General features: G+C 42.0%; 1 protein-coding gene across 3 annotated transcripts; it reads right to left on the bottom strand.

The window, feature by feature from the left end:
* Positions 1–406: 406 nt before the first annotated feature.
* Positions 407–12,864, bottom strand: Lsm6 (LSM6 U6 small nuclear RNA and mRNA degradation associated). 3 transcript variants are annotated; one of them, XM_013029517.1, is made up of 5 exons: positions 12,774–12,864; positions 11,056–11,156; positions 5,146–5,249; positions 2,725–2,838; positions 407–677 (listed from the first exon to the last, which is right to left on the bottom strand). In XM_013029517.1, exons 3-5 carry the CDS (start codon positions 5,237–5,239, stop codon positions 643–645), a joined length of 243 nt encoding a protein of 80 aa, XP_012884971.1. In that variant the 5' UTR covers positions 5,240–5,249; positions 11,056–11,156; positions 12,774–12,864; the 3' UTR covers positions 407–642. The 3 variants fall into 3 exon arrangements, with proteins under 3 accessions (XP_012884971.1, XP_012884970.1, XP_012884972.1); XM_013029516.1 differs by lacking the exon at positions 11,056–11,156; XM_013029518.1 differs by lacking the exons at positions 11,056–11,156; positions 12,774–12,864 and adding an exon at positions 12,298–12,387.
* Between the last annotated feature and the right edge of the window lie 1,860 nt (positions 12,865–14,724).

Consider the following 14,724-nt stretch of genomic DNA (forward strand, 5'->3'; position numbering starts at 1 on the left):
GTAGCTTTAGCACTAGAATCTGACCAAGTCTAGACTCTGAGCTTTGCTTTACTCTAAATGATTGTCACAGTTCCACAGGACAGCTTTTCCTCTCCTGTGTGGCAAACTGAGAGGTATCAATGCTAAGGCTCTTAAAAGGGACCAGGTAGATGTTCATTTAACTGCACAAACATGGCACGGTTGCTGTGATGGAGTTTTTGTTTTTACAAACTGAAATAGGGTTGTGCTCTAGAATTTTAACCCAATTCAACTAAGATACTCCTGTTGTAGAAGCACCACCACTAGATCCCAATTCCATTAGGACACACCATGTACACACCAGTTTAATCTCAGTCAGGCAAATATAAGGAAATGACACCATTTGAACCTTCAGTTAAATAATCTTGGAGGAAGATATAGGTTTTGGTATTTCTTTTAATTCTTTTAGCATTTTGTATATTGACACACATGTAAAAGAAAATGAAACTTAAATGAACAATTCTTTACAAATCAATCATAATTTTGTCTCTCTCTTACTCATGTCAGTGAAAAAATCACCAACTATTATGAAAACTGGACAAATTATATCACAAAAGAACCCCCCAAAATAGAAAACATTTCATAAAAAATGTCTAAATATGAAACAGCTGCTTCCTGGTGCCTTCACATCCTTCTCTTCTGGGTGCTGATGTACAACACTGAAAAGACAAAAATAAATTTTAGGTATCATGGCAACACGTTTCAAATGCAGATGGACCCGACTGACAACTCTGTACGTTAAAAAGGAGCCCTCTCACCATGGAATTAATTTGGGAGCCACTAAAAGACTAGTTTTACTAACCTTGTCCTTGGTTTCATGTCTTATGGCTCCATCTAATCTTACCTATGCATCTGGCTGACTTTACAGGTTGTGAGAAGGAATTCAAATAAAAGTGAAGCATCTGAAGTCTATGAATGCCTTATAATGAAGTGTGCAATAATTACTCTTTTAAGGAAATAAGTCAGTGAATCTACCAGGCTGAATTTCAGATTAAGAATAAGTAGTATGCTTCCTTTTACCTCCCCAGCATAAGCTCCAAACTTACTCTTTACCTTTTTAATTTCAACAGAAGAAACTAATGTTTTTTATTTATTTATTGGCCAGTCCTAGGGCTTGAACTCAGGGGCTGAGCACTGTCCCTGAGCTTCTTTGGCTCAAGGCTAGCATTTTACCACTTAAGCCACAGCCCCATTTTTGGCATTTTATGTTTATGTGGTGCTAAGGAATCGAACCCAGGGCTTTATGCATGCTAGGCAAGCACTAAGCCACATTCCCAGCCCCAGAAGCTAGTATTTTTTAAATAAGATATCAAACTCCAGAGCTTCCCAAAGTTTTGCTTAGCTAAGACTGCCAAACTGAATTCAATAGGATACGTGGCACATGAAAACGAAGGACAAACGGAATGCCAGGATCACCATGCAAGCTTTCTGCAGAGGTACTCCCTTCCTCTGTGTGCTCAGATAGTCTCATTAGAGTGAACATTAAGACATAGCACACAAACCCAGCCTAAATGACCTGAGTTAAGTTAGGATCCTCGAAGAGCACACCAGTGAATCTGGGAATCTAAAGAGAAGTGTCCCGACCACAGCTTGCAGACGGCTGTCTGAAGGGACTCCTTACAAGTCAAGTCAAGCCACTCCAGGAATGCCACAGCCCCATATACAATGGCTTACGAAAGGACAGAGCGTCCCCGGCCCAGAGACTTCCCAGCTGTCTAGAGATGAGCACCTCTTAGTAAAAAGAGAAAGTCAAATTAGAAAGATACAAGAACCAGGAGAAGAAAGGAAGCAAACACGTATGTAAGACTCGTTATAGCGAAGAGGCCCAACTGTTAAGGTGCTGAGGATCCTCTTAATCTAAAGTAAAGAGCTCAATATAAAATCTAAACTCAAGAATACCAGAGCTCCATTTGAATGGGATGAGACCAAAAGAAAGTGTAGGGCTTAGTCCAGGGTAATTGCTGAAATTCTGATGTCTTCCTTTCCTTGCTAAATATTCATGAAATGTGGGGTATAGTAGTGAATATTTGTAATCCAGCATTTGAGACCAGTGTAGACAATCTAATGAAACTCTGCCCACCCCCGCCCAGTTCAAATATGATTTTACTGATAATTTGTGCTTTAAAATAAAGTGACTGTAAAACAAACAAACAAACCAATAATTGTAGATAGCAATGTAGTAGGTCTCAAGAAACTGTATAACTTCAGGGCTGTATTTCCTATAGTTCCATTTGTCAAATTAAAAGGTACACATTTCCACAAAACTAACTACTAAGCAAATATTAACAAAGAAGATGAGCTAAATGCCAAATTATATAAACTAAAATCCTCACAATAACAGTAGGGAAGTGGCACCCATTCTTACGGCCCTGATTTCCAGACTATAAGACACACGAGTAGATGTTAGGGGAATATAGTAAGTGATATTTAAGAGAACAAAGTTCTAGATCAACTTAACAAAGCCCCTCAGATGCTTATCAGTAAAAAGAGCAAATTAGAGAATTTCTAGTTGCTAAAAAAAAATCCCATTTTTGACCCCAAAACAAACCTAGCTGCAATGTAGATCTTAGAAGCACTTAAAAACAAAAGACAAAAACAACTAAAAGTCAACTTTTAAATTATCTAGAAAGCCCTCGGTTGCTCCTGATTATAAACAAAAATGGTTTATTACGAACACTGCCCAACAGCAGAGTGAAGAAATATTACCATTGTTTCCTCGGATAAATGCATCCCCGTACTTATTCTTGAGCTGTCCATTGACATACTCCTCTGTCTGCTCCAAGGCTATGTTCATGTAGCCGTCCAGGCAAGCCAGGACCCCTGGGGGCAAGATTTGGTCAAAAGCAAGATACACAAAGTAAGCAAGAGCTGGACATTACAGGGTATAACTTACAACTAACATTGTTTATTACTCTTGGGTGCATAAGATAAAAATTAAGCACAAGAGGTGTGTTCACTTAGCGAGAGTCTGAATGGGGCTGGGAAGTCCAAGCAATGAAAGCAGCCAGCGCCCACTACCCAGCACAGACTGCAAACTACCCTTTCCTCTCCTCCTAGCATGCATGATCACCACAGCAACTTTTAAAGCCTTCACAGGAGAAAATGTTCAAGAGGAGCCCAGGGAAAATGCTGTTCTTTGGCAGCTACCAACAGGAGCCGGCAATTGTGCCTGGACAGACCATCCTCCTTTCCAGTGGCACTTCTTACTTTTGCCACTAAGTGAAATGCAGACCTGGCAGATTTACTTCACTCTTTTACAACAGCTACTGAAGCAGATGAATGTACTCTGGGGTTAAGAGGAAGTCTCCACAATCTGTTAAAATAATACAAGAGGAGACAGCAGGTGCTCCTGAAAGAACATCTCAAAGCTGTGACTCACAGTGAAGAGCAGCTTGAGAATACAAGGCGACATATTGCATTCTAACACATCCCATTCTGTTCTGTTACAGTTAAAATATTTTCAAATCAAAACTAATAGAGAAAAATGGCTAAACACATTCCAGAGAGCTTTCAAGGAAACAATGTGAGTGAATCACTGTAATTGTGTGATGATGGTACAGATTTCAAAAAATCTGACCAGATCATTTTTTTTCCCTCAAGAAATGAAAGCCTCTAACGCTCAGCTTCTACTTTAAAGTGGTACTTTCTAGTGCGCACACTGAGGTGTGTGTGTTTAAAAGCATGTACCACAGATTCAATTCGATTAACTGAGTCAACAGTTTCATTTAAAGTCTTAACATCATTAATATGCTCCTCACTCTCTGCTTCTGCCCCCATTATCCTCTAAACAAAAAAAGTTTCTTTTCAAAATCACGCGTGTGTAATGAGAGCACAAGACATTAAGCTAACGGAACTCTGAGAGCTGTAAACTTAAAAGAATCAAAATGGATGGGACACTATCAAGAACTATTAATATACCTCAGGAAAACAAAGCTGAAGACACAACTTTATAGCTTCTTTCCTGTTTGGGCTATCTTACATCTAGCCCACAATTATAAAATATCTAAGACATCACATGTAAATTATGTGAAACAGTTTTTAAAAAAACATTTAAAATAAAAATGCTTATAATTCAAAACATCTATTCATATAAAAGTAAAAAAAAATCTGCTTAGAGCATAAAGTTATAACTCCCTTCCTTCTCCAAGAGATAAATTATTTCAATGAGGAACTTTCTTCAAATTTGAACTTTCTTCAAATCTAAAGAGCAATCACCACCAAGAGCAGTTCATTCTTTTAATAAGGCTCCCTCACCACATTTTAACAGTTCATCAAAGGAGAAAAATTACATAGGAAAATACGTTCAACCTCATCACTAAACAAAGAAAGTAATATAAGGGCTGCTGAGAATAGGAAGTTAAATCTGAGCCCCACTGGTGGGCCACTGGGCACACAGATATCCTAAGCCCAGGGGATTCACCCTAACAAGATACTTGGGCTAATGCTCAAGATAGAAGGGGAAGGGGGGGGGTAGAAGTGAGGGCGGGGGATGCACAATTGCTTACAATAGCAGAAAACTGATATGTGTAGAAAGAAGAAAAAGAGAGGTGATTATCACTAATTAATTATTTATTAAAGAGACCAAGAAAAGGTCTAGTAAATTAGTTATCTCTATCTGTGAAATAGTCTAGGTAATGGAATGTATCTTAATTTTGGAAGATTATGGACTTAGTAACTTTAAAAAAGGGAATTTGGTATGAGGAGCTGTAGGACCCTCTGGATACCGCCACGTTTCAGGTGGGAAGGTCATGCTGTAAGATGATACGCAGTTAAGGAGCTGCTAGCCAGTCTCAAACACTTTGCCAACACTGTGCTGCTTTGCCAAGGCCTTCTTTGGTGTTCAGCTACTCGTGCCTGAGGTGACTGGGAATAGGTCCCTAGTCACGACTGGGAATTTGTGTATAGATCCTCACAGAGCAGTCAGAATCTCAAAGACGGGAGACAGAAGCATGTACGCTCTGCTGGCAGAAGTTTCTCTTGAAAAGGAACCTTTTGAGAGGTTGAAAAAGGGACATCGGCAACCAATGCATCTCCTGGCCTATCAGGTACATTTAAGAGGCTAATAAAAATCAGCAGGTCACATTTACTTATTTAGTTATCAGTGCAGATGAAACATGAAAATATTACCTCGATAATCTACTCCAGAATTTAATTTTACTACAACTGGCCGTCCGATGATTTGCTTTAAGAAGTCACTAGGGGTTTGCTTCCGCAGACTCATTTTAACAATCCTGATCAGAAAGACGAAAGGGAGTGATAAACGTTAAAGGCAAAAGTTAATTATTCAATAAGAACAACCACCAACCCTTGGGCCCTTAACATATTTATAGGAAATCAAGTATACTGTATACAGAGCCTCACTATTATTATTCTACAAGTATATCATAGCTAGCATGCTGTCAGGTGCAGACTGAGACAATGAAGCAAACACTATGCTAAGCACTTTACAGCTCATGGTACAGCCTCATTAGAGAGCTGTGTTTATAGACAAGTACTCCCAGCTGCGTGTCACTGCTGGACACCTGTCACAGCACCTCTACCATTTAGTGAACTCTTGTTTTATGCTGACAACTCTATTAACATTATTAGCTATTAGCCATCACATTTAATATGTACAGGAAGGCTGGGAAGGCCTTGACTATCCCATTTTGCTGATGAAAATAAACCAAAATGTGATAGAACACTCTAATCAGCCTTAAAGTCCACATTAAAAGGAAGAGGCACACTTGTGAATAACTAATGTCCAAACATTACTTCTGAAAATAACATCATCACAACCAAAAGCTAATAACTGAGTCTACAATATGACATCAAAAAGCTGAGCTGGACTTGTTGAAACCCCTTTGTACAACTACTCAAAAGATAATTTCTTTAAAAAAAGCCAGACTCACTGAAGGACTAGCTCAAGAGCATCAGCAGAGCAAGCGCATACCCTGTGTTCAAACCCCAGTGCCAGAAGAAAAAAAGAAGTCAGACAGAAAAGCTGGCCATTGATCCTTTTTTTGTTTTTTCTTTTTTTTTTCCCGTCGGTTGTGGGGCTTGAACTCTTTGCCTGGACGCTGTCTCTCAGCTCTTCAGCTCAAGGCTAGCGCTCTACCACTTGAGCCACAGCACCACTTCCCCATTGATTCTTTTGAAACCTATCATATTGTACAACTACTATGTCTCTAAAACATTTCAGCATAAATAGAACATTCATCACTTAAGCAGAGTAAAGAGACTTTGGAAATCAGATTTTACTCAGTAAAATTCAGTATCACTATTAGTGAATAGGCTTTAAAAATTAATACAGACAAAAACATTTTCAGAACTCTCCCCCCAGAATTCAAGTTTATGTTTTTAATCGAAATAGTTAATAAACATTGCTTCATTAAACATACTAACAATCTGAATTCATGTTCAGGATAATCGAAGATGTTCTGAAGGTCAATGTGCAGGTTGAGCAGTTTGGGTAGGCTGTAATTGTAGGTTACTTTTTTTCATTTGCTCAACAAATGTGTCAGGTACACACTGTGTAAAAAACATGTCACACCAGAAGTTATAACTTAGGACCTTGGAAACTAGAAGAATTTTAAAACTTTTTTAAGGGGCATGAATGAATAAAAGGGATCATAATGTAAGAAAAAATATTTTCCTTAGAGAAGTCAACATTCTGGGTTAAAATACAAATTTCAGGAATCATCACTGGGACCATCTACAACTCCTACACTAAAGGCTTGAATGATGTTTTTAGAATATTAACTGATGCCTTTTCTCAGCAAATTTTATTCCACTGGCAATTGCCAGCTTCTCTATTATTTTTTTTTTAGATCCAGTCTCAACAGATAACTGGAATTACAACTACTATTCATCAGAGACTCAGACCACACAGCAATTTTATTTGTGCTGTTTTGAGTGTAAAGAGGAAAATGGCAAAGTAAATACTGTACCAGATTCAATACCTTTTAATTAACTGAGTGAAAACAAACAGATCTTCTTGCTCATCCATAAACCACCTTATTTATGCCTTACATATGGCTGTGTTGTGTCTGGCTACCTGTAGAGAAAGGCCTCCTGAATTTTAGGATTACCTCCTACAGCCCAAGCCAAATCCTGCTATGCCAGTCTCTTCATGATCCAAGTCCAGAGAGAACTAGCCGTCCACTCTCAACAAAACAAAATCCCCAAATGAAAGCTAACACAAAACACCTACTACAATGCACTGTGATGTGGAAAACCTAGTTCACAGCGATAACTATGGAGATTAACTACTTTAATTATTAGTACCTTAACTTAATCCTAGAGTAGTCACAGTTTAGTCTAAAATAAAGTTAGGTGGCTTAAAGCTAATGACAGATGAAAAATAAGCCTAGACTACCAGCTGTTTGACATCATTTGTTACTGGAACGATAACTTTCTACACTTTTTCAAAAGCCAGTCATGTTCTCTCAAGTGTGCCAAAGACAGACATCCAGACTCCTCTTTATCTTCCTGAAGGCAATCCACACTTCAGCATTTCACGGGGCACCTACCATGTGGCTGACACTCAGGATGGGTACGTAGCACAAGAGACATGGCCCTGGGCCTTGGGAGAGTTTACACTCCAAAGGGCTTGGCACACGCAGCAATGGCTGTGCATATTTGCCTAGAAGCAGGTATAGAGAACAGTGGGGAGAGACAGAGAAAAGGATTTCTGGTGGTGCACCTGAGCCAGGTCTGGAGCAAATGGTCGACCAGCTGCATAGAGGAGCATTTTAGCAGAGGCACTGCACAAGGCAAAATCTCCATGCAGAGAGGAGCCAGCCACACTGACTTCTCCGTCAGTTTCTCCAAGGGGAGACATATGGGTCACTTGTAGCTATTCTTCAGCAGTTCTGAGCTAGGCCAAAGAATCAGTCTGCATAACCCTACGACATTCTAATGAGGTGGCAAGTTTAGGAAATCTCATTGTCAGGGACAGGGAGCAGGGGAGGGAATGAGGAATGTGAGTGGAGTCAGGCCATCTCCACTCAGCTCTGGCATCATCTAGTTTTTGGCACTGGGTATATTTAATATTTAATAAGCCCCATCACAATCTACTTTCTGCAGCCTTTCCTTTCATATCCTTACCCTTCCCTCCTAAATCTCTCTCTCTCTCAAACAAAAAAAGATCTCTTCTCTCTCAAACTACTGTAAGCCACATAAAAGAAGGGGCTAATAATGAACTTCTTATCTGTTCTTCAGAATATCTCCATCCCACGGATCTCCTGAAAATACATTTGAGAGTGACTTGGTAAGAGTATGGCTGCCTTCAGTGCATTTTACCCACCATTTTAGGAGAGCCACATCCTTTACATTAGTCTTCATTAGGCTCCCTGTTCCTCCCTGTTATTTAATGACTTGCCCATAAATCCACTTTGTATGAATAAATTGGTCTTGACACCACAATTTTTCCTATCACTTGGCTCAAGTAATTCTAAGTTTTCATCCTTTTAATTGGATAAGGCAGAAGGAGCAGTTCTGACAATGTCTGAAGCAAGAGATAAGAGTCTTGATCGGGAAAGTAAGCAAGCAGGAAGAAAGGAAAGTTCCCTTTGCAGGGTCACTTTGGCAAGATTTCTCTCTTCAAAATTACCGCATAATCATCCTCGTTGACTGTGGTCCCTTCCTCAACTTAAACAACGTATTTTCATAAATGGTTATGAAGTAAAAAGCAGTACCTTTTCTGTCAGTGGCTACTGAGCGGTCTAGTAGAAACTACCCTGCAGAGATCTGCTGTTTTTAGTAACTGCAGGGAACAAATTTTATTCATCCAAGGATGTGCCAGACCAATGCTGGCTTCACATTCAATGCACATGGAAACCAGTGAGGCAGATCGCATGCAGAGCCCATCTGACCCCAACGCCCACGCCCTTTCAGACATCACACACTTGACTTTTAGAAGTCATCAAGGCTCCTGTCTGGGGAACACACATGGAGACAAGAAGGGATTTGGCTGGAGAGAAATGGCACTGGAGGCAAGCTAACTAGAACAAAACAGTGTAAATTAGCCTGCAAATAAATATAGGGAAGGGGAAAAAAATACATCAGATAGGACTGTGAGTTGTGCTAGTGAGCAGAAGACAGGAAAATCTTTATTTCTTGGCATTTACCTAAAAATGTTTACCTATCCCCAGAGTGTCTGCCATAAAGAATTAATAAGAGGGAAAAGCAAAAAAGTGCAAGGAATATTACAACCCAAGGAACATTACAATCTAAGGAACATTACAGGCCAAGCTCTGCAGTAAGCCATCAGGACTTGAAACACTACCAGGAAACAGCTCCCTGAGAGAGGGAGGGCCTTGCCGTCCTGAAACATCTATCAGCCCCTCCAGCCCCATTTCCTCCCCAAAGGCCAAAAGAATCCATTCACAAAACAACTTTCCACTCCCAGTCACAGTCTTTTTAGACCAAATTGTCATTCTTCCATTTGTCAACCATTCTCCCACAGTGGATTCTAATTTATCCTCAATGCCCAAGTCTGTGGAAGAGACATTCAAGACTAATGCCAAGCAAAATGCCTGTCCCAACTCTAGCCTACAGATCCAGGCATGTACTTCACCAGCTACTAACTTATAATGCCTCTATTGTGACCACCAAATAGAAAAAGACGGGGAAAAGAAATGTTTCTGTGCTGCTTAAGAAAATGAAGCAGCTGCTGGGCACCAATATACTCCTGTAATCCCAGCAACATAGGAGGCTGAGATTAGGACAGCTATGGTTAGAGGCCAGCCCAGCATACATGCCAGACCCCAGTCTTAATCTAGTTGAGTACGGTGACACACCTGTCACCCTAGTCTAAGACTAGCAAGGATTGAGGTTTCAAGCCAGCAAAGGCAGGAGAAACGCTGAGAGACTCCATCTCCATGGCGAAGCTGGGTTTGGTAATACAACTATGACAAGCAGCCTAAAATAGGTGGCATAGGTGGCTTGTGGTCCAGACATGTGACCAGGAAAGCAGCAAGATCCTATGTCAAAAATAACCAGTGCAACAAGGCCTGAAGGTGTGGCTCAGCGATTGCACACCTGCTCAGCAAACACAAGGACAAGACCTAACCTCAGTATCTCTCTCTCTCTCTCTCTCTCTCTCTCTCACACACACACACACACACACACACACACCCCAAGTCTACAGAGATACTTGTTAAATGATGATTCTCAGACCTACACAGGTCCCAGTTCATTCCTTTAAGTGGTTTGCACTAGGGGTAATTTTTGTGGCCTATTCTCGGGACACTTGGAAGCGTGTGGAAGCATTTAAAATGTCATGACAGGAAGGCGTGCTACTAGCATGTGGAGGATAGAAGCCAGAGGTGCTGCTAAACATTGACAATGCTCAGCTTAGTAAGCCCTTGAAAACAACAACTAAAAAAGAAAAGAAGAAAAAGAAAAACAAGCCATTGTTTTCTGGTCTAAAATTTTTAAGGTACAGCAGATGAGAACCAACTGCTATGTTTAATTAGATAAAGAATTATAAATTACCATCAGCTCTACATGTCAGTGAGTTTCACAGCATGAAACCAGAAAGGCATGGAATGTTTTTCTTGTCCTTATTTCTTAAATAATACTCTATTACACCTATGTACAGTGGCTACATTTTACTTGGAATTACTTTTAAGTAAGTTTGAGATGGCTTAGAGCACGTGGGAGGATGTGGGCAGGTTATACACAAATCTATACATCTATGTAAGAAAATCCATGGACTATGGTAGTGAGGTGGGTCCTAGAACCACTCCTTCTGATACTGAGGGACAACTGTGTAACGTACTAGCAATATTTTATCCCAGCACAAAGAGAATCTGGAAGCAACTGTCAAAATCTCAAAGGGGTTGCCATTCTAAATAATGCATTTCTAGGCCTGAACATGAGAAAGTTACTTTTCTATTTTTCAGGGTTTCAGGTTCATCAAACTATTAAACACTTTTAGTATGATTATAAAAGGAGAGAACACGCTAAGAATTATAAAAATCTTATAAAACTCTAGCATCTAGTAGACCACAGGTTAGTGAGAAAACACCTAATGGATGGGTGGGTACTCACTTGGAAAACAGGAAACCTGAGTTCTAATCCCAGCTCTGCTACTTATTTAGCTGTGTGACTTGAGTAAGGCATCAATTCATCTCTCATGGCCCCAGGTTCATCTGCAAAATAAGGGAGTTATGCTGGGTGACCACTGAAATCTTTCTGGCTCTAATAGTCAGACAGCCTCTGTAGTAACCCCAATATCACTCACTCACACTCACACACACACCCCTGAAGATCCTGTACAAAATTCAAACAGGCAGAATTGCCAGACACCACCATCAACAAGAATAATAACGCTAGGATTTGAGGCACACAGCTTCAATCCCAGTGTTCAGGAGGCAGAACAATGAACCTGAGGTCAGCCTGGGCTACTTAGCAACACCCTGTCCCAACAAAACACAATGACGATGATAAAAATAACTAAAACCTAGCAACATATATGAAGACCTTAAAGCAACTTACTAGCTCAACTAATTATTTTACTTCTGAGAACAAGGGCAACCTCAAAACACAGGGGAAAGATGTTCACTATATTATGGGACCAGTTAAAGGAAAAAAGTCAGGAGCCAAGTGGCACATGCCTGTAATCCTAGCTGCTCAGGAGGCTGAGATCTGAGGATTGTGGTTCAAAGCCAGCCTAGGGAAGGAAAATCCTTGAGACTCTTATCTCCAATTAACCAACAGAAAACAGAAAGTGGCACTGTGGTTCAAGTGGTAGAACACTAGCCTTGAGCTGAAGAGCTGAGGGACAGCACCCAGGCCCAGACTTCCAAGCCCCATGGTTTTTAAGAACCATTTTTAAAGGGAAGTCAAAAACTATATTTATTCAGTCATAAAATGACTCTGCTAAGTTAGAAAGTGGCACATATAAGAGAAAAAGATTGGAGTCAGAAAGGTTCCATCAAACATCATTTTCCTCACTTAAGTCTTCTGCATTCCCACTTTTTCTACCATAACCATGTATTTGTTCCTAAAGCACGTGTGTCACTAAATCATGTATCATCAGAACCCTATGTGAGTGGTGTGTGTTTCACTACCAAATCTTGCATTATCCAGATCCCAGGCCTCGGGGTGTGTAGTGTGTAAGTGTGCTGTCTGTTTCACTACTAAACCTTGCAAAATTAGGATCCTGGGCATCAAGGTAGGGTGTGTGTGTGTGTGCATGCGTGTGTGTCTGGCATCTCACCATCAAATCTGCCTCGGGGTCCTGGGCACTGTGGTGTGTCTAGTGTGTTGGTGTGTTTGTGTGTGTCTCACTATTCAATCTGGCAGCATCCGGATCCGACACCCCAAACTGCAGATTCCCGCTCTGCGCGTGCGCACACGGCTTCTCCCAGGCGTCCGTATTTTCATCGTTTTGCACTTGTCTCGCTGCACACCCGGCGGGCCCGGCCGCGGGGATCCGGGCCTGACCCCTCGGTGGGTGGCGAGCCCGCTCCGCACTCCGGGTCCCGCAGCCCGGCGAGGCGGGGCCCCGGCTCGAGTCCGCTTTCCCGCCAAACCCCGGGTCAGCGTCGGGGTCGGGCGCACGCCGCCCCCTCCCCCCGGGAGCCGCCCCGGAAGTCACCTCCGCGGCCCCCGCGCGGCCGCGGCGCCTCCCACCGGCGACCCCGGCCGCGGGCCGCGGGACCCGGCCCGGCCCGGCCGCCGGGAACGCCGGGGCCTGGAGCGGCGCGCGCGCGGCCTCGCCCGACCGCCCCGCCCCGTCCGCGCGGCCGCCGGCCTCGCCTCACCTCCCCGCCCGGATCCGAACCCGCACCTCCGGCGCCTCCGCGTCCCACGCTCCGAAAGCCGAGACCGCGCAGACTGCGGCCAGTTCCCGCGTCCGCCAATCAGCGCCTTCCTCCGCTACGGCAGCCCGCGGGGGCCAAAAAGGCCCGGCCGCGCCGCAGCGCGCTCCCCAGCACCCTGGTAAGTGAGGGGGAGCGTCCGTCCGTGCAGGGAGCGGAAAGCGGACCAGGCGGGCCTGCGTTCGCCCGAAAGCAGAACGCAGGAGCAGAACAGCCTGGAAGCGGCCTTTTGGGTCAGATTTTCTTTACGGAAACGTAAGGAGTAACTTGAGTTTACCAATGCCCTTGAATAATTATAAGTAGATAACTAAATAGCTGCAAGTGATTAGGTCCACCTTTGGATATGAGTTAAATGCGGGAAATGCAAGACCCTATTAGCAAGAGATTGTTTCCCCTTCAGTGTTGATAGAGGGGAAAAAATTACTACAGTGACTTCAACTTAAAATGGCATAGATGGTGATGCATTGCAAACTAAGCTAGTTGTCATTGGACGTGAATGGCGGGTCTCCCTCAAACGCTGCGGTGGGAAGGAGGTAGGGGGTCTTGCATGCATTCCCAGTATTCTTTGCCACTAATGGAAAAGGAGAGAAAAAAGAAAATCTTTATACCAGGATAATTCTCTTTTTTTTCTCTACACACATACCCTCATCAGTTTAGTTTATATTTCAGTTCTATTTATGACATTTAACACTGTGAGTAAAGTGACAGTATCTTCAAACAACAGATCCTTAAACTTGTTAAGTGTGAATTGGACCTATTCACAGGACCTATTCACCTATTCACACGGATTCCTCTGGGTGGTGAGAGATTTTCCCTCTTCTATGTGCCCTTTTGCTAAAGGCCCAAGAAATGGACCTTTGATGGAAGAGAACAGCAGGCTTGATTGATAAAGAAAAACAACTTCCTTCTCTCCTACGAAACTTCGTTTGGGTAAAGACGAAATGTTACAGATTTGTTGAGAAAGTTGTATTTGAAGTCCTTGCAATAGAAAATATAAATGTAGGAACTTAAACATACCACACAAGTCAAATGACAAGCTTCAAACAACAAACAATATATATAGCCTTGTCACCAAAACATTTCTTTGGGAAAGACATGAAGTTCTACTATCGTCTTCACTCGTTTTCAGAAAAATGTATTCAGGAAAATGGATGCTTTCATTTACAGTTTCTTAAGCTTTGCCACAGAGCCATGCTTAAGCCATGGTGGAGTCCTGACCTTGTGCCTGTGCCAGGAAATGGAGAGTAGTTCTCAAGGCCTGGTTCATCATCAGAGCCCTTGCCACATTTTCCAAGGGAGAGCCCAACTCACAAGTGACATGAGCCATTAAGCCCAATATATATATATATATATATATATATGTACACACACACACACACACACACACGACTGTCCCAGAAACCATTCAGCAGCTTAGAATTGGCCATTAATAACTCAAATCATATTGCAATGTTTTCCTTTGTATATTTTCCAGAACCTTATTATACCAAAAAATATGTACAACCTTTTTTGAATGCTAGTTTAAAACTAGTCTTCAAAACCCTGAACATAACCATCATTCAATTGAGGAGCTGTAAAATTGTACAAGTAATTTGGCAAAGTTTAGTTGACTTAATTTAGCTTGGTTGTTCCAACTTAATGAGCCTATTCTGGCACATTACCATGAAAAGTCCACAGTTTACATTAGAGTTTGCTCTTGAGGTTGCAGTTGCACAGATGTGGATTTTGATAAATGCATAGTAACACCCATCCACAATGATGGTATCAGACAGATGATTGAATACCCCTAAAAATCCTGTGCTCCATCTGTTTGTCTTCTTTCCCCTACCCATGCTTCATCAAACACTCTCTAACGCTGCTCTGCTTTTTGTCTCCATGGGTTTACCTTTTCCAG

The sequence above is a fragment of the Dipodomys ordii genome, unplaced genomic scaffold (genome assembly GCF_000151885.1).
Source record: "Dipodomys ordii isolate 6190 unplaced genomic scaffold, Dord_2.0 Scaffold119, whole genome shotgun sequence".
In the NCBI taxonomy this organism is placed as follows: domain Eukaryota; kingdom Metazoa; phylum Chordata; class Mammalia; order Rodentia; family Heteromyidae; genus Dipodomys; species Dipodomys ordii.

What these genes read in the sequence shown, in the direction of transcription:
- Lsm6 (XM_013029516.1), bottom strand. Translation starts at nt 5,239, where the DNA reads ATGAGTCTGCGGAAGCAAACCCCTAGTGACTTCTTAAAGCAAATCATC. An exon ending in TTCTGGAGTAGATTATCGAG is followed by an intron (nt 2,839 to 5,145) that starts GTAATATTTTCA and finishes TCTTGCCCCCAG; the next exon opens with GGGTCCTGGCTTGCCTGGAC. An exon ending in ATTTATCCGAGGAAACAATG is followed by an intron (nt 678 to 2,724) that starts GTAATATTTCTT and finishes TTGTCTTTTCAG; the next exon opens with TGTTGTACATCAGCACCCAG.